This window comes from Oryx dammah, unplaced genomic scaffold (genome assembly GCF_014754425.2).
Source record: "Oryx dammah isolate SB20612 unplaced genomic scaffold, SCBI_Odam_1.1 HiC_scaffold_26, whole genome shotgun sequence".
Lineage (NCBI taxonomy): Eukaryota > Metazoa > Chordata > Mammalia > Artiodactyla > Bovidae > Oryx > Oryx dammah.
In genome coordinates, this window is record NW_024070210.1 from 16,793,819 (window position 1) to 16,820,274 (window position 26,456).

The 26,456-nt window shown below is 51.7% G+C and overlaps 1 protein-coding gene across 7 annotated transcripts; it reads left to right on the forward strand.

Annotated features, from left to right (window-relative positions):
- The first annotated feature begins 9,897 nt into the window (after window positions 1-9,897).
- On the forward strand, window positions 9,898-26,213 carry RPS6KL1 (ribosomal protein S6 kinase like 1). Of its 7 annotated transcripts, none has more exons than XR_005718627.1 (11): window positions 9,941-10,041; window positions 11,443-11,727; window positions 13,032-13,156; window positions 14,095-14,187; window positions 20,040-20,087; window positions 20,472-20,604; window positions 21,533-22,141; window positions 22,572-22,661; window positions 22,830-22,912; window positions 23,056-24,396; window positions 24,654-26,213. XR_005718627.1 is itself a non-coding variant. In XM_040226086.1 (11 exons), exons 2-11 carry the CDS (start codon window positions 11,463-11,465, stop codon window positions 24,762-24,764), a joined length of 1,653 nt encoding a protein of 550 aa, XP_040082020.1. In that variant the 5' UTR covers window positions 9,941-10,041; window positions 11,443-11,462; the 3' UTR covers window positions 24,765-26,213. The 7 variants fall into 7 exon arrangements, 1 of the variants encoding a protein (XP_040082020.1); XR_005718628.1 differs by having other exon boundaries at window positions 23,061-24,396; XM_040226086.1 differs by having other exon boundaries at window positions 24,301-24,396.
- The last annotated feature ends 243 nt before the right edge of the window (window positions 26,214-26,456 follow it).

A 26,456-nucleotide genomic window follows, 5' to 3' on the forward strand; every position in this document is an offset into this window, starting at 1 on the left:
AAGATAACCAACACACTCAAAATATCCAAAGCAAGCCTTGAAAACCATCTGCACCAGCTTGGTATGTTAATTGCATGGAAGTTTGGGTTCCACATAAGTTAAGTGAAAAAAACCTTCTTGACCATATTTCCAGAAGCAATTCTCCATTTAAACATAACAAAAACTTCCATTTTTAAAACAAACTGTGACTAGAGATGAAAAGTGGATACTGTAGAATAATTTAGAATAGAAGAGTCAAGTGAAATGAACCACTACCAACCACATCAAAGGCTGGTCTTCATCCAAAGGTGATGTTATGTTTATGGTGGGATTGGAAGGGAGTCCTCTATTATGAGCTCCTTCCAGAAAACCAAACAATTCATACCAACAAGTATTTCTCCCAATTAGAACAACTGAAAGCAGCATTTGAACAAAAAGCATCCAGAATTAGTTAAGAGAAAACACGTAATCTTCCATCAGGGTAACACAGGACCCTGTTTCTTTGATGACCAGGCAAAAACTGTCACAGCTTGGCTGGGGAGTTCTGATTCATCTACCGTACTCACCAGACATTGCACCTTCAGATTTCCATTATTTCAGTCTTTACAAAATTCTCTTAAATGGAAAAAATGTCAATTCTCTGGAAAACTAAAAGTCACCTGGAATTGTTCTTTGCTGAAAAAGAATCGGTTTTGAGAAATTGAAAATGTGACATTGCCTGGAAAATGGCAGGAAGTAGTGGAACAAAACGGTGAAAATGTTGTTCCATAACATTCTTGGTGAAAATGAAAAAGGTGTCTTTTTGTTTTTAAGCTTAAAAACAAAAGGAAATTTTTAGCCAACACAGTTTTTATGTGCACTGATGCCAACTGCTTTTTTCAAATTTATTTGTTTATTTTTGGCCACACGGGTCTTTGTTGCTGAACCCTTTCTCTGTTTGCGATGAGCAGGGGTGGAGGGCTACTCTTTGTTGAAGCACAAGCTTTTCATTGCGGTAGCTTCTCTTGTGGAGAAGGCACTGGCACCCCACTCCAGTACTCTTGCCTGAAAAATCCCATGGACAGAGGAGCCTGGTGGGCTGCAGTCCATGGGGTCGCTAAGAATCGGACACGACTGAGTGAATTCACTTTCACTTTTCACTTTCATGCATTGGAGAAGGAAATGGCAACCCACTCCAGTGTTCTTGCCTGGAGAATCCCAGGGACGGCAGAGCCTGGTGGGCTGCCGTCTATGGGGTCGCACAGAGTCGGACATGACTGAAGCGACTTAGCAGCAGCAGCAGCGGCAGCAGCAGCGTCTCTTGTGGAGCACAGGCTCTATCTAGGACCTGTGGTCTTCAGTAGTTGTGGTCTCAGTAGCCAGTTGTTTTTAAAACTGCAGCTTTATCGTAAGTCTTTAGATCTGGTAAAGTGGATCCAAACTCCCATCATTTGTCTTTTTTTTTAGGGGGGCTAACGTAACATTTATATATACTGCATAAAATCATCATGAGATATTAGGTATCTATGTCTATGTGTTTACTACTGTTTTTTTCTGCATTAGAATAAGAGCTCCAGGAAGCCTTTTTTTGTTTTGTTTTGTTTTATTTACCACTGTGTCCTCAGTACTTAGAACAAGGTTAGACCCAAAGTAGGCCCTCCATAAGTTTTTGTTTAGGAAATGAAGAAACATGGATTTTAGAAGCATCCTATCAAGTTCTACAAAGAGTCTTTTTAGTATCTTGTTTGAGATTGCATTCAAGTTTTCCATTACTTTGAGGAGAATTGACATTTTTATGATGATAGTTATCGCATTATTGAACAAAACAGCTGTCCAGCATTAGTCACTCAGTCGTGTCTGTTTTTTTGTGACTCCATGGTCTGTAGCCCACCAGGCTCCTCCGTCTATGGGATTTTTCCAGGCAAGAATACTGGAGTGGGTTTCCATTTCCTTCTCCAGGGAATCTTCCCAACACGACACATCTCTTCCCTTTTTGGTGACTTTCAATTTTATTGTCTTCGCCAGGAAAGTTCAAGTGTGTTCTCAAGCATTATCATTCAGTCAAGTCTGACTCTCTGCAACCTCATGGACTACAGTGGGTCAAGATGCTCTGTCTATGGGATTCTCCAGGCAAGAATAGTAGAGTGGGTTGCCATTTCCTCCTTCAGGGGAACTTCCAGACTCAGGGGTTGAACCTGGGTCTCCCACTTTGCAGAAGGTCTTCAGTTCAGTTCAGTTCAGTTCAGTTCAGTCGCTCAGTTGTGTCTGGCTCTTTGCGACCCCATGAATCACAGCACGCCAGGCCTCCCTGTCCATCACCAACTCCTGGAGTTCACCCAGACTCACGTCCATCGAGTTGGTGATGCCATCCAGCCACCTCATCCTCTGTCGTCCCCTTCTCCTCCTGCCCCCAATCACTCCCAGCATCAGAGTCTTTTCCAATGAGTCAACTCTTCGCATGAGGTGGCCAAAGTACTGGAGTTTCAGCTTTAGCATCATTCCTTCCAAAGAAATCCCAGGGCTGATCTCCTTCAGAATGGACTGGTTGGATCTCCTTGCAGTCCAAGGGACTCTCAAGAGTCTTCTCCAACACCACAGTTCAAAAGCATCAATTCTTCGGCGCTCAGCCTTCTTCACAGTCCAACTCTCACATCCATACATGACCACTGGAAAAACCATAGCCTTGACTAGATGGACCTTAGTCGGCAAAGTAATGTCTCTGCTTTTGAATATACTATCTAGGTTGGTCATAACTTTTCTTCCAAGGAGTAAGCGTCTTTTAATTTCATGGATGCAATCACCATCTGCAGTGATTTTGGAGCCCCCCAAAATAAAGTCTGACACTGTTTCCACTGTTTCCCCATCTATTTCCCATGAAGCGATGGGACCAGATGCCATGATCTTCGTTTTCTGAATGTTGAGCTTTAAGCCAACTTTTTCACTCTCCTCTTTCACTTTCATCAAGAGGCTCTTTAGTTCCTCTTCACTTTCTGCCATAAGGGTGGTGTCATCTGCATACCTAAGGTTATTGATATTTCTCCCAGCAATCTTGATTCCAGCTTGTGTTTCTTCCAGTCCAGCGTTTCTCATGATGTACTCTGCATATAAGTTAAATAAACAGGGTGACAATATACAGCCTTGACATACTGCTTTCCCAATTTGGAACCAGTCTGTTGTTCCATGTCCAGTTCTATCTGTTGCTTCCTGACCTGCATACAGGTTTCTCAAGAGGCAGGTCAAGTGGTCTGGTATTCCCATCTCTGTCAGAATTTTCCACAGTTTATTGTCATCCACACAGTCAAAGGCTTTGGCGTAGTCAATAAAGCAGAAATAGATGTTTTTCTGGAACTCTCTTGCTTTTTCCATGATCCAGCGGATGTTGGAAATTTGATCTCTGGTTCCTCTGCCTTTTCTAAAACCAGCTTGAACATCAGGAAGTTCACGGTTCATGTATTGCTGAAGCCTGGCTTGGAGAATTTTGAGCATTACTTTACTAGCGTGTGAGATGAGTGCAATTGTGCAGTAGTTTGAGCATTCTTTGGCATTGCCTTTCTTTGGAACTGGAATTTACAAATAGCTGTAAAAAGAAGAGAGGCGAAAAGCAAAGGAGAAAAGGAAAGATATAAGCATCTGAAAGCAGAGTTCCAGAGAATAGCAAGAAGAGATAAAAAAGCCTTCTTCAGCGATCAATGCAAAGAAATAGAGGAAAACAACAGAATGGGAAAGACTAGAGATCTCTTCAAGAAAATTAGAGATACCAAGGGAACATTTGATGCAAAGATAGGCTCAATAAAGGACAGAAATGGTATGGATCTAACAGAAGCAGAAGATATTAAGAAGAGGTGGCAAGAATAAGCGGGAGAACTGTACAAAAAAGATCTTCATGACCCAGATAATCATGATGGTGTGATCACTAATCTAGAGCCAGACATCCTGGAATGTGAAGTCAAGTGGGCCTTAGAAAGCATCACTACGAACAAAGCTAGTGGAAGTGATGGAATTCCAGTTGAGCTATTTCAAATCCTGAAAGATGATGCTGTGAAAGTGCTGCACTCAATATGCCAGCAAATTTGGAAAACTCAGCAGTGGAAAACCCAGGACTGGAAAAGGTCAGTTTTCATTCTACACATGGACATCACCAAATGGTCAACACCAAAATCAGATTGATTATATTCTTTGCAGCCAAAGATGGAGAAGCTCTATACAGTCAACAAAAACAAGACCAGGAGCTGACTGTAGCTCAGATCATGAACTCCTTATTACCAAATTCAGATTCAAATTGAAGAAAGTAGGAAAAACCGCTAGACCATTCAGGTATCACCTAAATCAAATCCCTTATGATTATACAGTGGAAGTGAGAAATAGATTTAAGGGCCTAGATCTGATAGAGTGCCTGATGAACTATGGAATGAAGTTCATGACATTGTACAGGAGACAGGGATCAAGACCATCCCCATGGAAAAGAAATGCAAAAAAAAAAAGCAGAATGTCTTATATAATTCTAATTAGTTTATTCCTAAGTATTTCACAGTTTTTGTTACTCTGATGAATGAAATTTTAAAGTTACTATTACACTTTCAAATTACTATGTTTTTAAACTTCTTTAAAGTTTATTTATTTATTTATTTATTTATTTTTGGATGCACTGGGTCTTCATTGCTATGCATGGGCTTTCTTTCGTTGTGGCAAGAGGGGGCTACCCTTCATTGTGATGAGGGTGTTTCTCATTGCAGTGGCTTCTCTTACTGCAGAGCAAGGACTCTAGGCATGACAGTTCAGTAGTTGTGGTGCAGGAGCTTAGTTGCTCCTTGGCATGTGGGATCTTCCCAGACCAGGGATTGAACTCACATGCATTGGCAGTCAGATTCTTAAAACACTAGACCACCAGGGAAGTCCCATCAAATTGCTATTGTTGATATATAGAAAAGGTCTCTTGATTTGAAACATTGATCTGGTGAACACATCAGTTGTTGCTCTGGGTTTTCAAGGTGAGTAATCACATTATCACAAATAATGGCAATGTGGTTTCTTCCTTTCCAGTCTTAAACCTCTTCTTTGTCTTTACTTTCTTATTGTGTTAGTTGTAATTTCCAGTATACTATTGACGAGTAGAGGTATTCATTCATTTCTGACTGCATTGGGGGTATCATTCAAAAAAGGTCAAGGCTTGCTGCAATAACAAACAGCTCCAAAATCTAGTGGCTCAACACAATCAAACTTTATTTCTCACTTGCACCTCATATTCAACACAAGTCGTGGGTAAGGGAGGCGTTCCCTACTGTTCTTTCTCAAAGCCTCAAGCTGATGGAGGCTCTTTTCCTCCATGGACGTGCGCTTCCATGACTGCTATGACAGAAGGAATTGCACACTGGGTTTGGAAGCGTCTGCCCTGAAGTAACTCGTATTCTGTCCACTAGCATTTCAAGGCAAGTCCCATGGCCAAGTCTAACTTCCGAAGGAGTAGGAAGGTGTGATCCTGCCCTGTGTCAGAAAGACAGCTGAGCCACGGGAATGTGCCTCATGCTCCATCTTCACATATAGTGTTTGCTCTAAGTTTCTGGTAGATAGCCCTTTATCAAGTTTAGAAATAAGTTCATGAGTTTGTTTAGAATTCGTTAAGCAAAGAATGTATCCTTATTGTGAATGAGTGTTAAATTTTATCAACTGGTTTTATGCCATCTGTTTTATGTATAAATATTGTTTTTCTGCCTTAATTTGTTAAGGCATTTATACATGATTATTCTCTGCCTAAAACATTCTCCTCCACAGTCCTCTTCAAACACTTTCCTTGTTAATTCTTTCTCATTCTTTAGAGCTCATTCATTCATCCAATCAATACTGACTGAGCAATGCTATGCGCCAGATGTTATTCTAGGCACTTAGGACAGCAGTGAACAAAGCAGATGAAAGCCTTGTCCCTGTGGATCTACCTTACAGTAGGGGGTGGGAAGAAATAAGCATATGAAACAAATAAGTAAATCAGATGCAGACCAATAGTCTTTTTTACTTTTACTCATCTGTTTACTTATGGCCGTGCTGGGTCTTCATTGCTGCGCACAGGCTTTCTCCAGCTGTGGCAAGCTGCGGCTATCCTTGTTGTGGTGCGCGGGCTTCTCATTGCGGTGGCTTCTCTTGTTGCAGAGCACAGGCTCTAGGCGCCTGGGTTTCAGTGGTTGCAGCATATGGGCTTAGTAATTGTAGCTCTTGGGCTCTAGAGCTCAGGCTCAGTAATTATGACGCAAGGGCTTAGTTCCTCTGCGGCATGTGGGATCTTCCCAGACCAAGAATTGAACCCGTGTCCCCTGCATTGGCAGGCGGATTCTTAACAACTAGAGCACCAGGGAAGTCCCTGTCAATAGTTTTGGACACAGCAGACGAGAAGCAGAGTAGGGCAAGGGAGAAATGGAGGTATAGGGAGGGTACACTCAGAGTAAGTCTCTCAAAGAGGTGACATCAGGGAAATGACTCAAAACAGGGGCAGAGTTTACTAGGCAGGTATTCAAAGGCAGACTGTTCCAGGCAGAGGGCAGCTGCGAGCTAAAGGCCCTAGGGTGAGAGTTGCCATGTGGGTTCTAGAATCAGTGAGGAAGCTCGGGAGCTGAAACTGAGTGAATGACCCTGGCAAGCAATGAAGCTGGAAAAATAGTAGAGGAGGCTGACCATGAGGGCCTTGGGGGAGGTCATAGCAAAAACGTAAGAGTTTTTCTTGGGCTGATGAGTTTTGAGCTCTGGAAGAGTTTGGAGCAGAAGAGGTACAGAGTCTACTGTGCTTCGAAAGGATCCCCTGATGCAGTGTTGAAAACTCCCTGTAGGCTGGTAAGGGCAGAAACAAAAAGATAGGAGGAACCCCCTATGGTAAACCAGGTATGAGATAAAGATGTCATAGCAGTGGAGATGCTGAGCAGTGGTCAGATTCTGGGTATATTTTGAAGGAAAATACCATGATGATATTCTAATGGATTAGAGTAGAGCGTGAGAAAAGAAGCCAACATGGCTCCAAAACTTTGGCCTGAGTGATGGGAAGGATGGGGCTGGAAGACTGGAAGAGGCTTTAGGTGGATAAGGTTTCAGGTGGGGGAAGATCAAGAATTTAGTTGTTTTTCCTTTTCATTATGATGATTTTTTTATTGATTATAATTCACATATCATAAAATTCACCTCTTTAAAATGTGGCTTCGCTGCTTCTCAGTATATTCATGAGTTGTATATTCACCACACTATCTAATTCCAGAAAATTCGTTGACTCCCTCAAAAGACCTATACCCACTATCCACTCCCCATTCCCTCCTCCTTGACATCTACTTTCTGTCTTTATGAATTCCCCTATTTTCTGGAAATTATATGTAGATAGAATCATACAACATGTGGCCTTTTGTGTCTGGCTTCTTTCACTCAGCTTTCTGTTTTCAAGGGTTCCGGACTTGTTGAATTTGAGGTGTTTTATTAGACTTCTAAATATTTAAGTCTAGTAGAGAGGTTCAGAGAAGGTGATGGTACCCCACTCCAGTACTCCTGCCTGGAAAATCCCATGGACAGAGGAGCCTGGTAGGCTGCAGTTCATGAGGTCGCTATGAGTTGGACAGGACTGAGCAACTTCACTTTCACTTTTAGGTTTCATGCATTGGAGAAGGAAATGGCAACCCACTCCAGTGTTCTTGCCTGGAGAACCCCAGGGACTGCGGAGCCTGGTGGGCTGCCGTCTATGGGGTCGCACAGAGTCGGACACAACTGAAGTGACTTAGCAGCAGGAGCAGCAGCAGTAGAGAGGTGAGGGCTAAGAGATGAAGATATACGATATCTGTAAATAGATGCACAGAATCATTAACATATAGAATAACACTATTCAAATCATGAGATGAAGTGCAATCCCTCATCAAAAAAGTAAGCACAGAGAGAACAAAGATGTCAAGCATCTGGGACACCTGAGCCCTGGGACCCTTAAACATCTGGAAGAGAAGACGCCATCACAGGAGACTGAGAAGGGTCTGCAACAGCGACTGGGGGTCCTGAAAGCCTAGGGAGAAACTGCATGGAGAGAAGGCTGTGATCCCCTGGGTCTGAGAGGCTCCTAAGAGGTCCAGTAAGATGAGGACCAAGAAATGACCATTGGGTTTAGCAACCAGGAGGTCATGGTAACATGACAAAGAGCTATTTCAGACCAATGCTGGGGAAGAAAGCCTCATCAGAGAGAGTTCAAGAAAGACCAGAAGAGAAACTAAGGACAGCAAGTAGTTTCTCCAGTGGGAAGCTTCTCTTCTCCAATTTCTCTTCTCCCCTGGGTGATAGAGAGGGGAAAAGTGAGGCCAAGACTGGTTTTTGTATGGTTTTCAAGATTCAAGAATCAGCATGACGTTTGTTTCAGATGAGAAAGAAGGATGCAGTAGAAGCCAAAAATTAATGGTGGAGGAAAGAGAGGGGAGAATTGCTGGAGGAGGTTCCTTGAGTAGGTGATGGCCCAAGATTGACCACAAGGGGAAGGCTGGCCTTCGATGCGGCACAGACACGTCATCTAAGGAAAGAGATGGGGAGACGGTATGTGGATGCAGACTTGGCCAGCAGGCAGAGTAGGGGTCTGTGTTCCCATGTTTTTGAGGGATGGAAGAAGCATGCTCTTTGGCTGACAGTAAGGATGGGGGGAAGGCGCTGGGAATCAGAAGGGAATGGAATGACATCTAGCAGGGAGCAAGTGTACTAGGGAAGGATAGTATAAGTCCAGGCAGCACTAGGGTACAGATGAAGCCTGTGTGTCCAGTTTAGAAATCACCCCCTCCCAAAGGTCTTCTGACCCCCAAACTAGGTCACATCCCTTGCTGTGAGTCTCACGGCCCCTATGGTGCTTCTCTCTTACAACTCTGATCACACCTGGAATGAAATATCAACGGTATTCTCCAGTTCTTTAATCCCTGTATCCCCTCACTTAGACTGTAAACCCCAGGAAGACATTAGCAGAGACTGTCTACTCAGTCGCTGTAACTTGCCATCTAGCTCCTCCCGCACAGTATTCTCTAAATACATAATATTTAAATAGTTTAATCAGTTCAGTTCAGTCGCTCAGTCGTGTCCAACTCCTTGCAACCCCATGGACTGCAGCACGCCAGGCCTCCCTGTCCATCACCAACTCCCGGAGTTTACTCAGACTCATGTCCATTGAGTCTGTGATGCCACCTAACGATCTCATCCTCTGTCCTTCTCTTCTCCTCCCACCTTCAATCTTTCCCAGCATCGGGGTCTTTTCCAATGAGTCAGATCTTTGAATCGGGTGGCCAAAGTATTGGAGTTTCAGCTTCAGCATCAGTCCTTCCAATGAACACCCAGGACTGATTTCCTTTAGGATGGACTGGTTGGATCTCCTTGCAGTCCAAGGGACTCTCAAGAGTCTTCTTCAACACCACAGTTCAAAAGCATCAATTGTTCGGTGCTCAGCTTTCTTTATAGTCCAACCCTCACATCCATACATGACTACTGGAAAAACCATAGCCTTGACTAGATGGACCTTTGTTGGCAAAGTAATGTCTCTGCTTTTTAATATGCTAACTTTTCTTCCAAGGAGTAAGCGTCTTTTAATTTCATGGCTGCAGTCACCATCTTCAACCATATTCAAATAGTTGAATAAATGCATGAAATAACGAATGAGAAAAGTCCCCAAAGTGGCGCGTGTGCTTTTAGTCGGCCTAAACTTCCGAAGCAACTCCTTTCACATCCCTGAGAGAGTCTGGACCTCCACTCTCCGCAGCTCCACCCACCCGTCCCCAACTCCATCTCCATCCTCATCCCCATCCCCATCCCCATCGCACCCCCTGCCCATCCCCATCCCTTCCGTTGCCCTCTCGCATAGTTCCTCTTTCCCGGCGCTGCTGCTTTAAGAGCCCGGAGAAGCCGAGCCGGGCGCTGATTGGTGGTTTATTCTAACGATAGCGGATGAGCTCATCTGCAACCAATGACCAGACTGCACCGGCCAGACCCCTGCACCTAGGAGGAGGGCGGAAAGCAGCCGCCCGTGGTGCTATGTCCCCCGCGGGGGCGAAGGGTAAGTGGCCGCAGGGCTGAGTCGGGCTGCGCGGACCGAGCTCCTGGCTCGGGCAGGTACGGTGTTAGCCTGGCTCCTCCTCCATCCCCTCTTCCCTAGGAGAGAATGCCCTCACCTCTCATTCCCCCCCCAGTCCCCTTCCTTGGCGACCCTCACGGGGCGGTGCACCTTGCGTGCAGGGGACTCGCGGGCTGGATGCACGTCTTTCTGGGTCCAGACGCAGCTTTGCAGCTCTGCCTAGGAGGACCCGGCCCGGCGGGTGGACCCTGAAGCTAGGCCCTGACTCAAAGCAGCACACACTGCCGACCCGGGTGCCTCTGATCACAGGCCTCCGAGCCGCATGCCCTGGTGACTGGGCCGAATGGGAAGGGCGCGGCTTCCCTTCCTCCCCTCCTCCACCTCCTGGCAGCATCCTGACCGGGGTTCAGCTGCCCGCTGGCTTGGCGATGTGGGTTTTCCTCTCTGCCTCACTCCCCATCCTGTTCTCTCTTCCCTCTCTCCACAGAAGTAAAAATGACCTGGGGTTTGGGCCCCGCCCTTTCCCAATGAAGCCTGAGAGAGCAAAGGTGCAGAGGCTTCAGTGAAGGATAGAGGCAGCTTTCTGGCCTCTGAGCTCTTTGCTTTCCTTCTGCCACTGTTCTAACCCTGGTGGCCACTTGTATCACTTGCTGCTCAGGGTGGAGCTGCCCTCCGGTCCCTGGAGGCCACGTGGCCTCCTGGACTTCTCAGAGCAGAGCCAGGGGGACAGAGCCATCCCCTCCCTAGGGCTGGCTGGGCTCTGACCTCATTCATCTAATTCCATCCAGAGTGGTACTGAATCTGCCAGTCAGTCATTTCATTTGCCTGCAGTCTTTAAGGCCAAGTCTTGTGCCCAGCTCTCCGCCTGGCTCCTTGGGGGTCCTCACTCCCTGACCACACTGATCTTGGGACCAAGGGAAATGAAATAAAGCAGGGGCAATCCCTCCTGTTCGGGGAGGTACCATGGAGCTGAACCCTGAAGGATAAGTGAGATTCCCATGGGAGGAGGAGGGAGGGGCAGACAGGGCACAGTATAAGGAATGGCCTTTGGGCCCCGGGCTTTTGCTTCAGCCTCAAAGTATGGTGACCTGCATATGTTTAATGTGCACACAGGCCCTTTGAAGGCAGCTCTGTATCACAAATATTTTCAGCTCTCTCTGATGCTCAGCACATAGTAGGTGCTCTAGAAATACTTGTTGAACTGAATTTGAATGGAAAGAATTGTAAAAACGACTCAGAGCCCAAAGCATGTTTTTATTCCGTTATGACCACCACTTAGGAAAGATCTGGCTTAGTAAGGGATATTACCCCCATTAGCTCTGATCCCTTCAGCCCTTGGAGGTGAGTATCAGTCTCCACAATACTCAGTGGAAGAAACCAGGGTACAGATGGGACCTTGTCCCCAACTGGGTTCTTCCTAATGCCTCTGCTCATTCCAGGTCCCTGACCCAGGGCAGCCATGAGCCTGGTGGCCTGTGAGTGCCCTCCTGGCCCTGGCCTGGAGCCCGAGCCCTGCTCTCGAGCACGGTCCCAGGCTCGAGTGTACCTGGAGCAGATTCGCAACCGGGTGGCTCCGGGGGCACCTGACATGACTAAGCACGACTACCTGGTGGATGCAGCCACTCAGATCCGGCTGGCCCTGGAGCGCGACGTCAGTGAGGACTACGAGGCCGCCTTCAACCACTACCAGAACGGCGTGGACGTTCTCCTCCGAGGCATGCATGGTGAGGCTGGGGCTGGGCAGGGGCCGGGGAAGGGCCCATTCCATCATCTGTCCATCTGTGCTGGATGAGCAGGGTTCTGTGCTGGCCCTGCAGGACCTATGAGAAGGACAGTAGTATTGATAATAATAGCTTTCACTTATAAAGCAGTTCCTTTACACTAGGCGCTGGTCTAAGGGCTTTACCTGTATCAATTCATTTCTGATTCACAGTAATACAAACCACTGTGTATGTTCTGGCATGTACTTCCAAATATATAAGAATGATTTTTATTCCTATTTTCCAGATGAGGAAATTGAGGCACAGGGCAGTTAAATAGCTTGCTTAAGACACCACAGCTATCAAATGACAAAGCTGAGATTTGAACAGTTTGGGCTCCAGAGGCTGTGAGCTTGGCCCACTAAGCCCTCCTGCCGCTGGAGCTGGGCTACAGTCCTGCCCTCTGGGTACTTGCATTCTAATGGCAGAAGATTGATGAGTTGATGATGGACATTTATAGTCCCAGGTAGCAAGGACAATGGGGAGGAAGTAAAGGGAGGGAAGGAGACTGAGGCCAGGCAAGCCTGGCACAGGGCATTTTCTAAAAGTCAAAACCCTAATCTGAGCCCTGAAGAATGGGAGGTATGCTGTCCAGCTGAAGAGCCTGGAGTGGGAGAGAGAGGACAGGCAAAGAACACAGGCAAAGGCCTGAAGGTAAGAGGGGAGGCCTGTTCAGGGCAAAAGGAGGCATTTCCAAGTTGTGGGAGAGGCTGGCCCTGAGGCCAGTTGGAGACACCCGAGGGCCTTGATGGCCAGCCTGGGGGTAAGAGTCAGGCCCCAATTCACACTTCTAGTCCCTGCACTGATGATGCCTCTCAACAGCTGGCTTCATGCCTGTACCATGAACACCTTTACCCTCCAGGTCCAATGCCTGTTCTGGCCTCTTTCATACTGGGCATCAAAGATAGCAGAAGGTGTGCTCTCTGGGGGCTTCTCTTTCTTCCTGAAAAACAGACAGGGAAACTCCGTTCCATCCCTTCCCAGGCTGTGACAGTGGTCAGGAGGTGGTTCATGCCAATTGTAAGGTGCTATAGTCCGAGCCCCCCCCCCCGCCCCCGCTCCCAGGCTCTCCCGCCACCATCCTTCGTCCTCCTCCCCTGCTGGTCTCCCACCCAGAAGAGGACCCAAGAACAGATGCGGGGTCAGAATCCACTGACCAGCCTCAGAAATAGCTGCTCTCCTGTGGGGGGCAGAGCGTGGGCAATGGGAGCCAAACCCCCGCCTCCTCCCAGGACTGGCGGGGTCCTTTTGACCCCTTCCCCCCACAGTCGACCCCAACAAGGAGAGGTGTGAGGCTGTAAAACTGAAGATAACCAAGTACCTGCGGCGGGCGGAGGAGATCTTTAATTGCCACCTGCAGAGGACGCTGGGCAGCGGAGCCAGCCCTGATGAGGTGAGGAGCCCCCAGAGGCCTGAGGGATCCGGGGGAAGAGAGCTAAGGCCCCCACCCATCAGGCCAGGGAGCTGTCGCCTTGCCATCCCCGGCTGGGCAGACGGTGGAGAGCACAGGCAGGCTGGCGCGTGTCCCGGGGCTGCCGCCCTGCCCTCCTCCTCCTGGCTTCCTCCCTCTCTCTCCCACACTCTCCATAGCTCATTCACATTCTAACACTTGGTGAATCATCTCCAGTCCAGTCTCGCACCCTCACAGAGGAGACACACACACAGAGGCAGCTCCTCACCCTCCCCCACTGCCCATACACACGCTCACCTGTGTACACACTCAGGCTCCCAGAGTGCTTTTCGGCTGGGCTGCAGTGAGTGTTTGGAGCAGACATGAATACCCACCCACATGCGTATACACAGACATGAATACCCACGTGCATATACACACATGTGAATACGTGCATATACAAATGTGCACAAATCCTCTCCCCACATCCTGACCCAGCGGGCCCCTCAGAGAGGGTTGAGAATGCACGCCCACTTCTCAACCCCTAGGTGTGCACATACACACTCCTTCTAGGTCTGATGCACCTTGTAAGATGCTTCCCCCAGTTCAGGTACCTGGGCCTGCCTCGGTCTTTGAAGCCTGTAGCCCAGGTTATTTCCCCACCCCAGAGCATCTGCCTCCTGTGGGTGCCGCTTTTGAGAGGGGGTTTCAGAGGACTCCTTGAGCCTGGGAGGAAGCCCAGGTAGGGGCTGAGCTGAGAGGGTGGCCTGGCCACCCTGGACCAAGGCTGGGTCTGTCTCTGTGAGGCGGGGGCCTGCCCGTACCCTGGTCCTTGCCCTCTGTGGCCACTGGTCTCCTGGCAAGCCAAGCCCTGCCCGCCGCAGCCGGGTGAGGAGGCTGTGACCCTGAGGCCGATGCAGGGCTCTCTCCCGCCACCGCAGGGTTTCAGCAGCCTGAGGCTCCGGCCCATCCGCACGCTGAGCTCTGCCCTGGAGCAGCTGAGGGGCTGCAAAGTGGTCGGGGTCATCGAGAAGGTGAGCGAGCAACGCCCAAGGTGTGGGAGGACACAGCGTGTGTGACTGGGAGTGGCCAGTGCTGGAAAGGGGTCGGGGGGTCCAAGCGGAGAAGGGCAGCCAGGTCCAGGGGTGCCCCACCCCTCCTCCAGCCCAGCACACACCAGCCCCAGCAAGGAAAAAGTGAGGAAGCCACAGAGGCAGACAGCGCCTCTCCACAGACCCTCCAGCTCAGACACAGAACCGCTCCCTCGGCAGTTCAGGACAGCAGCCGCAGGGGCACCCAGCCAGCCTGAGCTGCCTTGAGCGCCCCCACTTCCCGCTTCCTCCAGGGGCTGCAGCCAAGAATCTCCCCTGCCAAGCCCAGCCCAGAGGTTCCTGGGGCAGGAATGTGCTCATCGCTAGAAACCTGCCTTGTCCAGGTCCTTGGCAGCTCTGCCTTCTGTCTCCTGGCTTCTCCCGCAGTGCCCCAATCCGGGATCGGCTCCCTTAATTCAGGGCAGACAGGAGTCGACAGTGCAAACTAGACCTGGACACTCAGCAGAAGGACAGACAGGTTGGGTCAAATGAGATTTGAGCCAATATTCGATTGGTCTCTGCCCAGACCCAGAGATAGCTGGAGTATTTGCTTAAGTGTTTTTATTTATTTTTTTCAAATTGAACCGTTCATCAGAATCACCTAGGGGAGTTTCGACCACACAGATGCCTGGGCCCCGTCCCAAACCCACCGAATGAGAATTTCTAGGTTTGAACCCAGGCATCTGTCATTTAAGACACTCCTGGGGGATCCGGGTGGGTGTGGGAGCCAGCAGAGAAAAGAGGACTGGTGTGTGCTCCTTCACACACTGCCGAGGATGAAGTGCTGTCTGGATGGGCACCACGTGGCCACAGGCAAGCTCTTTGCCCTCTCTGGGCCTCGGTTTCCTCATCTGGAAGTGGGGAAGGGATCTTCCCACCCACCCAAGGGGATGTGGGAACTAAAGTGAAATAATTTTTGGGAAAGGCCTGGCACACGCTAAAGTGTCTGATACAAGTTTGATGGCTGAAGGCTGATGACAAGAGTGGGTCAGCAGGAAGCAGGCTTCCCATCCCTGGCCTCGCTCCAGCGGCTGCTCCCTATTCCCTGGAGCAGGCGCCTGGTCTGTCAGCCAAGGCCCAGCCAGCTTCCATCTGCCCAGCCCTTCCTGCCCACCGCGTTCGTCCACGTGGCTCAGCTGCCCCCGTGGGTAGACCAAGGAGGCAACAGCCACCACTGTTCACCCGTGTGGGATCCCACTGAACCGATGGTGTTATGGAGAGAGGGGTTCTGGGTCAAATAAGCTTTAGAAACAGTGAGTTAAAGTTACATTACTTCATTGCTTTAATTCTAGGAAGTTTCAGGCTTTGAGGATGCAAATGTACACAGTGAATCTCCAAGAGGGAGGTCTATGACAGAATTCCCCGAATTTGAATTTGTTTAACCCCAGACACACATGTGCAAAGCATTTTTGGAATCCTGTATTTCAAGGCCTGTGCATATGGGAAAAACAGATTCAGGCCAAGCCCAACCGTTCTGTCTTACAAGTGCCCTCTTTTTCCCTCTATTACCCTTTCTTGGGCACTCAACTTAGCCACTCCGCATCCCTCCTAAAATCCTGTGGCCTTTTCCTGTCATTCGCAAGCCAGGAAAATCAGTCTCCCAAATTAAGAGAGATGTTAGGGCCACTGGGCCCAGGTCCCTGCGGCCACGCCCAGATGGCTGTCACTGCCTTTCATTCCATAGCTGTGCCCAGACCGCCCAGGGAGGGTGGTTGGCAGAGCAGTGCCAGTCTGCAGCAGCCCCCAGCCTCAGGGCAGCAAAGGGCCCCACTTAGGAAGCCTTGAGAGCCCCCAGAGAGGTCCACTGTGAGGGTTCATGGGGCTGAAGAGGGTTTCCTTGGGGCCAGAAGAGATACCTGCAAGGGTAGGGGACGGCAGAGAACAGTGAGGTGGGTGGGTCAGGGACTAGGTGGGCAGCTGGCCAGGATGCCTAGGGTCTGCTCTCAGGGAGCCTTGGGGGGCTTAGGAGACAACACTGGCTATTTGCTGAGCTTCGTCCAGGAGCTAGCCCCTGAGTCAGGGATGGGGAAGAAAGAGAAAGACAGCCAAGTCCCTTCTGTGTTTTTGGCTCAAACATGAGGGTGTTTAAAATTATTACTATTTATCAGCATTTGAAAATTGGCAGGTTTCATAGAGAAAGCCCAAGTTTCCTACTTTTCCTGAGAAATGAGAGGATCTGGAAATGCAGGCTCACATTCCTGCTTGTCAACCCCGGAGAGATGAAGGGCTGCCCGCTTTAATGAGGCGCTCGGCCTGCCCTTTCCTGTCCTGCCCACTGGCACACATGAACAGCCCCTGGGGACCTTCGTGCTTGAGAACCTATTTGAAACTTCTGGATTTGTTTGCTCCAGGAGGGAGTCCTGCTGGCCTTGACACTGTGGACATTTTAAAATAAAGGGTTAATGTGTTTTACCAAAGTTTTAATTGTCCACACATCCCGAGAGCTCAGTGGGTTTTATTTTTTTAAAAAGAGACTTCCTTTTTTTAAAAGATGGGAGCTGGCACTCAGAACTGCCTTACACCTTCCAGATAGCAATCTCTCCTGGCATCTGTTAAGCCCACTGTAGTTGCCACAGCTGCTGCATTAAACCCGCTCAGTCTCCCTGCGGGGGAAGAAGGGTTATACTGTACAGTCAGATATAGTAGTCACCAGCCACACGGAATGGAATGGAATTGTCGCTTCAGTCGTGTCCGACTATTTGCGACTCCATGGACTGTAGCCCGCCAGGCTCCTCTGTCCATGGGATTCTCCAGGCAAGAGTACTGGAGTGGGTTGCCATGCCCAGGGGATTTTCCCGACCCAGGGATTGAACCCAAGCCTCTTACGTCTCCTGCATTGGCAGGCGGGTTCTTTACCACTAGTGCCACCTGGGAAGCCCATACTACTATTTAAAAAAAATTTTTTTTTTTGGATAACACCGCGTGGCATGCAGAACTTCCCCAAGTGGGGATTGAATTCACACCTTCCACAGTGCAAGCGCAGAGCTGTAACCACTAGACCACCAGGGAAGTCCAGTTTTAATAAAAACTAAATATTCTCTCAGTGGCACCCACTGTATTTCAAAGGCTTGATAGCTGCATGCGGTTCATGGCTTCTATACTGAACAAATAGACAATATTTCTGTTACAGCAGAAGGTCCTCCTGGGCAGTGCTGCATTTTAACCATTGTTTTACAGAGAATGTAACTGAGGCTCATAGAGGTCAAGTGACAAACCAGTACTCTGTCTCCCATATCACAGAACAAAAGAGGAAGGGGGTTTTTGTTTTGTTTGCTTGGTTTAATGGTGGCGGGGGGGATGCCCCCTTTGCTACCCTTTTGAAATAGGATGTAAAAGATAAGAGTTTGAAACAGTAAATGGAAATTTCCTGGTTGTCCAGTGGGTAGGACTCTGCAGTTCCACTGCAGGGGGGCACAGGTTTGATGCCTGGTTGGAGGACTAAGATCCTGCAAGCCATTCAGTGAGGTCAGAAACAACAGTGACAGCAAATATCGCCCACCATCCCACCTCATTCCAAGATAACCAGCATTGATGGTGTGGCCTAATTATTCTTGATTCTTGTGTGTGTGTGTGTGTGTGTGTTTTCTTTTCTTTTTTAACGCACTGTTTCAGTGTACTGATCAAGTTTTGTTTCTGGCCTCTCTGACTTTCCCTGCTGGGTTTTTTTTTTTTTTTTTAATATGTAAACGAGAAGCCTTGCCCAGGACAAGGTGGTGGGGAATCCCACTTGGCAAGAGGCAGTAGGGAATTATCCGGGGTGTCAGCACTTGTGGGAAACCGTGTTATCCTAAATGACCCCGAAGTTCTCTCTTTCAAACTCACTGGGCGGAGGAACGGGGACCAGGCTGGACTCCATCTCCGGCTGTTGGAGGAGAGACCTCTAGTGGTCATAAGGGGTACCTCACTCCTGATGCCCCTGCCGTCAGAATCCACCACCTTCATCTCACTGATGGCAGGGAAACAGGCCCAGAGGGGAAGGCATGTGTAGCTATGTCCCGGGTCAGTCCATCTGAATTCGCATCCCGGCTCTGTGGGACCACAGGCAACGTTACCTCTCTGAACCTCGATTTCTTCATCAATAAAATGAGTCACGTAATACCTGGGGCTGCCCAGGTGGCACAGTGGTAAAGAATTCGCTTGACAATGCAGGAGACGCAAAAGATGTGGGTTTGGTCCCTGGGTCAGGAAGATCTCCCGGAGGAGGAAATGGCAACCCACTCCAGTCTTCTTGCCTGGAGAATCGCATGGACAGAGGAGCCTCTGGTCCTCCGCATGGTCTCAGAGAGTCAGACACCATTGAGCACAGCGCAGCAGCACAGGGCCTCGCCGGGTAGGGCTGTAAGAATGAAACTAAGTGAACTAGATAAGGCCCTTAGCACAGAGTAATACTATACAGTATACAGTATAATACTATACTGCTGCTGCTGCTAAGTCACTTCAGTCGTGTCTGACTCTGTGCGACCCCATAGACGGCAGCCCACCAGGCTCCCCCGTCCCTGGGATTCTCCAGGCAAGAACACTGGAGTGGGTTGCTATTTCCTTCTTCAATGCATGAAAGTGAAAAGTGAAAGTGAAGTCGCTCAGTCGTGCCCGACCCTCAGCGACCCCATGGACTGCAGCCCACCAGGCTCCTCCATCCATGGGATTTTCCAGGCAAGAGTACTGGAGTGGGGTGCCATTGCCTTCTCCAGATAAGGCCCTTAGCACAGAGTAATACTATACAGTATACAGTATAATACTATACTATACTATAGTAATACTCTACAGAGTGGTACTATACAGTAATACTATGCACAAGTTTCCCTGTGCTGATATTAATAGTCATCAGCAAAGACTACAGAGAGCATGTTATACAGCAGGCTCGAGCTGCCGCCATACTTGAGTTGTCTGACTTAACACCCTCTTAATGGCCTTCTGAAGCAAGTACTGCTATGACCCAGGGTGCGGGTCTTGCCCTCACGTGCCTCCCTGTCTGGGCTGAATCTTCCACCGTTCTGCCCCAACAGGTGCTCTCCTATGGCTGGGGTTCACCCTTGCCCATAATGGAGATGAGTCTAGGGCCCAGCTCCAAGCAAGGCTCTGACCCAGCAGGTCGCAGACCACTGCCCTCCAAACAAAACTGACAGGAGAAGGAAGAGGTTGCTCGCCAAAGACAGAGTCCAAAGAAAAAGACCATTTAAAAAAAGCAAAAGACCATCGCGGCACTGGGAATGGGGGGCAGGGGGTGCGACCTGAAGGAGGTTTGGGGCACCACTGGGGCCACATTCACAGAGCCTTGGCTTCTTCGCCTGTAAAATAAGAGTTGAGAGAAGGTGACTGGCCCTGAGGTCCCTTCCAGCCATGATACCCTCAGATCCTGTGGAATGGGCCATTCACCTCATGTGTGGAAGGCTCTGACTACTTCCCTGTGCGGTGCAGGGCTCTGGGAATATAGAGCTAGACAGCATGGTCCCTGCGCTCTTGGAGCTCACAGTCCAGTGGAGCAACAGGAAATCACACACAGTGTGCTGGGGGTGAGCCCAGAGAGCACTGCAGACAGATTAGGAGTCCTGGCCTGATCTGAGGTTGGGAAGGCTCCCTGGAGGAGGTGGTACCTGATAAGACCTGCAGGTCTAATGAGGGTGGATGAATCGGACAGGTTCAATGTCATGTTGGTGGAGGAGGGGATATACTCTGTACCACCAAAGCCTGACGTCCCTGCCTAGCCTGGGTGGAGGAGCGTGGGGCCTGGGGTGGGGGTGTGGAGCCCCGGGAACTAGTCTGTGCCTTGACTAGTGCCTCCTGGACCTCTGCAGGTACAGCTGGTCCAGGACCTAGCGACTGGAGGGACCTTCGTGGTGAAGGCAGGTGCCACCCCACCCCCTGCCATTCCTCCTTCCCCTTGGGACCTTCTTGGAGCTCTTGGAAACCCCTGCCCTCTCGGGAACCTCTACCCAGAACCCGTATGGGAAGCCCATGTTCCCTCCAGATCCCACAGCTGCTAGTTCTGCACCCCGGGCATGTGCCTGACTTCCCAGAAACACACACACATACTGCCCTACCCTTGGCCAGACAGGGAGGGGAGGGCCTGCCTTTCATGGTGGAAAGAGGGTTGAGGATCAGGACAGGAACTAGGGGGAGGCAGCTGCTCTTCAGGGGGGCTCCCACACTTCATCTGGTTGTCCCTGAAGAGCAGAGTGGCCTCTGGCCAGTCCCCAGCTGATCTGCCTGGGCTGCCCCCTCCTCAGGGCCTGTCCAGGTGCCACATGGCGAGCCGGGAGCGGCTGACCATCATCCCACACGGCGTCCCCTACATGACCCAGCTTCTGCGGTACTTTGTGACTGAGGACTCCATCTTCCTGCACCTGGAGCACGTGAAAGGTGAGTGGACCCCGGGGGCCCCGTCAGCTCCTCAGGCCTTCGGGAGGTTGTCTTGTCTCATTCCCTTAAAATTCGGAGCTTGTTACCCAGCCACAGGCCCAGCCTTCCTGGAGGGTGAAGGCAGGACTAGCCTGCTGTGGGCTTCTCAGTGATGCCAGGGGGCAGGAGACGTCCGAGGAGGACGTTCACATCTTGGACGAACGAGGGCACATATGCAGGTGTCCCCTTTGTCACCATCTCCCCCAGTCTTGGCTCTTTTCACTTTTCTAGTCCATGCCCACCCCTCCGAGTGGCCATATGGGATGATGGTGCCAAAGCTGTAAGGACAGGAACTGGGCCACAGCAGATACTTATTGATCAGCTAGGATTTCTGTTTGTTTGTTTTCAATGAGGTACATCTCTCTGGATCATGACATATAGATCATCACAGATCCATGCCTAGCCTTCTTTTATTTTACTTAATTAAATCCATGACACTATTCTCCCTTTGTGCTGTGCTTAGTCGCTCAGTCGTGTCCGACTCTTTGTGACCCCGTGGACTGCAGTCCTCCAGGCTCCTCTGTCCATGGGATACTCCAGGCAAGAATACTGGAGTGGGTTGCCATGCCCTTCTCCAGGATTCTCCCTTTGAAAAATATATAATACATCGGACACTGGAGAACCCGCCTCCTAGACCAAGGACATTAGAGAATAATTTACATCTTCTTAGGGGTTAAGCGCCTATTTTGTAAGGCTAGGGCCCCGTCACGGGTGGATGGAGAGGAGGAGAGAGGGCATCCTGGGCTTTGAGAGGGGAGGGAGCCAAGTGAGGACCTGAAGGCAGAGGGTCTGTGCCCAAGACAGAGGGGGAGCAGGCGTGGGACAAAGATGCATCCACACTCATTTCTTCTCCCGTCCCCACGCTTGCGATTCCCTCTGCTTGGCCCAGGAGGTACGCTCTGGTCCCACCTGCTCTCCCAGCCGTGCCCCCAGCAGTCTGCTACCGGGTCGGGCTCCAGCCTGGAGAGAATGAAGGCTCCGCTAAACTCCCACCTCAGCCTCAGGACCAGCTCGGTGCCCCCAGGGCACACCTGCCCGCGGGACGGAATCCCTCTGGAGCCTCCGTGGACTTCTCAGAGCCTCACCCCAGCCAGGAGGGTGGCGGCTGTTAAACCCCAGAGAGAGGCCGGGGGTGAAGCCTCAGCCAGGACGAGCACCGCCCGCGTCTGGGACCTTCCAAAGGCCCCAGGTGGCCGCCTGCACTCCCACACCGGGCGAGGACTTGGCCGGAGCTCGGAGCCCGCGCCCCCATGGGGGCTCCCTTGGGTTCGGGCCGGGGCCGGCCGGGTGCTGGGGGGCTGCTGCCGAGGCAGAGGCCCGAGCCGCCCCTCGGCCTCTGGAGGGGCCAGCCTGGTGTCCGGCGGGGGTGCCTGGAGTCTGAAGGAGGAGCAGGTGAGGCAGTGGGCTGCTGAGACGCTGCTGGCCCTGGAGGCACTGCACCAGCAAGGGGTGCTGTGCCGGGACCTCAATCCCCGGAATCTGCTTCTGGACCAGGCCGGTAGGAGCCCCAGGCAGGGTGTGGGGGCTGGGGGCAGAGGAGTGGGCCCTAACCCCACCCCACCCCTCAGGCAGGATGCCCCCACAGCCTCGAGGTTTCCCCAGAGCCAACAGGAGGCGGACAGTATCTGACTGTTCCCCTGGGCCACCCCTGCCCCCTGCCTTTTCGGGAAGGCCTCGGCCAAGCCTGGCTGGCCAGCTGCGGTTAAGCTTGGAAAGCAGACCCTTTCCCCACCCTGAGCTCTGGGGCAGCCGCTCCTGTGATGACCAGGTTGTCCCGGGGCCCTCGGGGGGCTGAGCCCCTAGGGAACCTCTGCCCAGCACGGCCCACTGGCTCCTGGGGTCCCCTGCCCCACGCCAAAGGCTCCAAGATGACTAACTGAGGTTCTCGTCCCCTCTGGCTCCTCCCTGCACAAACACGGCATGACAAGGCCACATCCGGCTCACGTATTTTGGCCAGTGGTCAGAGGTGGAGCCCCAGTACTGCAGGGAGGCTTCGCACAACCTCTACAGCGCCCCAGGCAAGAAGGGAGGGGCAGGGCAGCCCCTGAGTGTCTGTGTGTGGGGTAGGCCGGGGGACTGAGGATGAGAGAGGCAACAGGCCCATCCTGGGGGTGGGGGTGGTGGGGAAGGGGTTGAGGGGAGACCTGCCTTCTCAGTGAGACTGAGGACTGTTCTGGCTCCCACAGAGGTCGGTGGGATTTCGGAGCTGACCGAAGCCTGCGACTGGTGGAGCTTTGGGTCTCTCCTGTATGAACTGCTGACCGGGACGGTGAGCTCTGTGTGGGCAGGGTGTGGAGCCTGGCTGGTGTCACTGAGCATAGGATGGGCTGGGGTTAGTCCAACCAGTCAGTGTTGGGGGCTGAGTCTACCTGATTGCTCAATACCTGGCCACTGGGCCCATTGTCTTGTCAGCACAGGCCCCCTCTCCCCCAGCCCGGAGGCCGTGAGAGAAGGAGGAAGCAATTCCCACCCAGGCCTTGGCCACACCTTGCACCCCGACCCTCGTCAGGCAAGTGGCGATAGCTAGGGAGACTGTCAACTTAGATGAGGGAGAGTTGAGCTGCGGTGCTCAGGGAAGGTTCCTGGAAGAGGGCGCCTGGGCCTGGCTGGAGGGCGGCTGAGTGTGACACGGCCCTTTTCCTCAGACCATCCCCCACAGGCCTCTTCTCCCCACTGCTCACACCATGTCCCCCCATCCACACCCTTCAGAGCTGTGACCCCCAGACTTTGGCTGGAAGACCAGAGAGAGGGTTTCCATCATCCCAGGCCGGCAGCTGCCCTGTCCAGCCTGGGTCGACCCAGAGCTTGAAGTTTCCCTCGCAAGAACCTTGCTCAGGGTGGTGGGCTCAGCTCTCTGTCCTTCCTCATGAGCTCAGTGCTGCGCCTGGGGCTGGTTAAGTCAGGCAGCAGGGAAAGGCCAAGCTCCATTTGAGCAGGAAGTGCCTTGAGTGGATGCGGTGTAACTGGAAGTTCAGAGCTGACCCGTCACTCCTGGCTCCCTCCTGCTTTTGGTCCAAGGCCAGGGCCTCTGAGAGCCCTGGCTGCAAACAGCCGCCCAGAGTGGTTCTCTCCTATTAGCCAGGGCCCTCCCACCTGTCCAGCTCAGGGCTCCTGGCCCTCCTCCAGGTGGCTTCTTGCCTGTCTTCCTGACCTCCAGACACACCCCTCTGCTCCCCCGCAGCTGCACCCTTCTGGAACACAGGTCCTGCCTTCTTCTCCCACCACAGCCCTGCCTTGACCCTAGCAGGAGCATGCCGTGGCAAAGGAGCCGCCCGTGGAGATTTGCCTTCTGTAAGGAGACAGGTTTCAGTGCTATTCCTGATAGAGTGCCTGCCCCGATGGCAACCCAAGACCGGTGCTTCTAGCAAGCTTGGAGCCGTAGGGGCCTGGGTTCAAACCCTGAACTCAACACAAATCCGTCAACCTGCTTCTTGCCCTGAAAATGGGGCTGCCAATTGCTTACTTTGAAGGTTGATGCGGAAACTAGGGATCACAGGTGTCAGGCACCTTCCTCAGCCCGGCAGGCAGCAGATCCAAAGCAGAAGGCGATGGAGTCATGGCTGTGCCCGTGAGGTGTAACACAGGGGGAAGAAATAAAATCTTGGCCGCCACTGGAGTGTACAGACTCCTGGGGGCCGCCTCCCCATGTCTCCCCAGGCGCTGTCCCAGAGCCACCCCTCAGGAATCCAGCCCCACACCCAGCTACAGCTGCCCGAGTGGCTCAGTGGCCCGGCGGCCTCCCTGCTGACTGAGGTGAGGTGTGGGCGGCCTCCTGATGGCGCCTTCTTGGCCTGAGGATGGACAGAAGGGAGGGCAGAGCCCTGTGTGTAAACAAGTCACCCTATGTACTAGGTGTCCGGCATGGGTGCAAGAGGGTCATAGGGCCAACAAATTTCTATACCTCGGTGGCCAAACACCAATGTCTGCCCCCAGCCCCCCCCCCCCCCCAGGGTAACACGGTTCCAGGGCCTGGCCGGCATGCCCAGGGCTGACTGGGCTTTTCTCCGCAGCTGCTGCAGTTCGACCCGGCCCGGCGCCTGGGCGCTGGAGGAGGCGGCGTCCACGAACTCAAGGCCCACCCCTTTTTCAGTTCCATCCAGTGGAGCAAACTGGGGGGGTAGGAGGGCGTTGCGTCGGCAGGGTAGCAGCTGGACTGGCCTGGATCTCCTCTGTCTCTTTGCCTGTCACTTCCCAGCAGGGGCCCGCGGGCAAAGAATGCAAAGCAGCTTGCCTTTCCTGGCCAGGACCCCACCCTTGGGCCTCAGAAGTCTCATCACCACTGACCAGGAAGGGCCTTGTGGACTCCCCCAGCCACCTTTTGGAGAAATGCTTTCTAGTCGGTGCTGAGGGGCAGAGATCTCAGCCTGTTAGGCAGCTTGAACATCTCCACATGTCCATCCTCCACTCATCAGTCAACAGTCACCTGCTGTGTCTACATCCTGTACCTTGAACTGGGACCTGCCCTGTTAAAAGGTGCCTTCCTTGGCGTTAGCTCTGAGCTACTGACCACCTGCTGAGCCGAGAAATCTTGACTTGTGATCTGCCAGGTGCCCCACTCAGGATGTCTCTGGAGACTTATCTCAGGTTACTAGTCCCCTGGCTTCCTGGCTCCAAACCAGGGCTGTCCTAGCTGGTCATCTTAGCCACGCAAACTAGTGTGCCCTTTCTACCAAAGGCTACTTCCCCAGGGGGTGGGGGAGGCAGGGAAGCAGGGAAGAAGCCTGTAGCGGATATGGGGTGGAGCGGGGTGGGGGTGGGGGGTGGGGTGGGGGGGACAGGACAACCCACCCCCTCCTGACCATGCTGCTTATCTTGTAATTACAGACCTTTGAGAGCAAAAGGAAAGGAGGGGAGGAAAATAAGGATAAGGAGGGAGGGGGAGAAAGAGGAGAAGGCACAGCTCTGCCACTTACAGAAGTTTTGTAAACAGAATAAAGGGCTCCTTTCCCCAGCTAGCCCACCCACGTGGAGAGAAAGCAAACCCTGGCCCGTGGGTCTGAGCTGGGGGACCACAAAACCGACTCCAGCCTGAAGCCACTTGAAGGAAAGTTGTCTCCACTAGGGTTCCCTTCTTGGACATTTGTCCTGTTTACCATTTTGCATTTCAGTGTTGAGGGTCCACTCAATCCACTGCCCACTGTGACTTCATTTCCTTTTGAAATGAAACCACGCAACACCCAGAATGATTGCCCAAGCTTCTAGCCAGAAGCAAGAAGTTTTTGGTCTCTGAAGAGCTAGGATAAGTAGTTACCCCCAAAGATAACTCCCTCCCCAGATTTGGGGGCCCTCTTCTTCCTCTCAGGACTCACCCTGTCACTGGGGTGTGGCATCCAAGACAGAAACTTCCATCAACCTCTGCCCTCAACCCCTTCTCGCCTGAGTCTCCATCACCACCAGGGGGGCATCTCAGACACCACCCTCCAGTCCTGGCTGTGAAGGGCTGGGGACCAGTGTTGTGGGGAGGCCCTTGGGATGAGTCTGAGGCAAAGGACACAGGGAGGTGCTGGCTCTCCCTGGGGCTTGCCCACCCCTTCCACCCCCACTCCAATAAAGCTTCCTCTTACCTCTGGTGTCCTTGCCTCATTAACGCAATGAGAGGGGCCCTGCAAGAATGGAAATAAAGGAGGGTTCTCGCAGAGGAGCTCCATGATAACCAAGAGTATGTTTGGAACTTGCTAGGAAGGAGGAAGCAGGGCTAGTAGTGAACAGCATGCCAGCCTATACCCCCCAGAGCAGCTGTGAAGCCACAGAAAAGTCCCAGCACGTAGGGGACACTGGAAAAGTCTTCAGGTCATGGTGCTTGCGGGTGGGGG

Bases quoted from the DNA above. Each gene is read 5' to 3' on its own strand.
- RPS6KL1 (XM_040226086.1), top strand. From the start codon at position 11,463: ATGAGCCTGGTGGCCTGTGAGTGCCCTCCTGGCCCTGGCCTGGAGCCC. The intron at 20,088-20,471 runs GCAGGTGCCACC...CCCCCTCCTCAG, and splicing joins GAGGGACCTTCGTGGTGAAG to GGCCTGTCCAGGTGCCACAT. The intron at 22,142-22,571 runs GTAGGAGCCCCA...CGGCATGACAAG, and splicing joins TCTGCTTCTGGACCAGGCCG to GCCACATCCGGCTCACGTAT.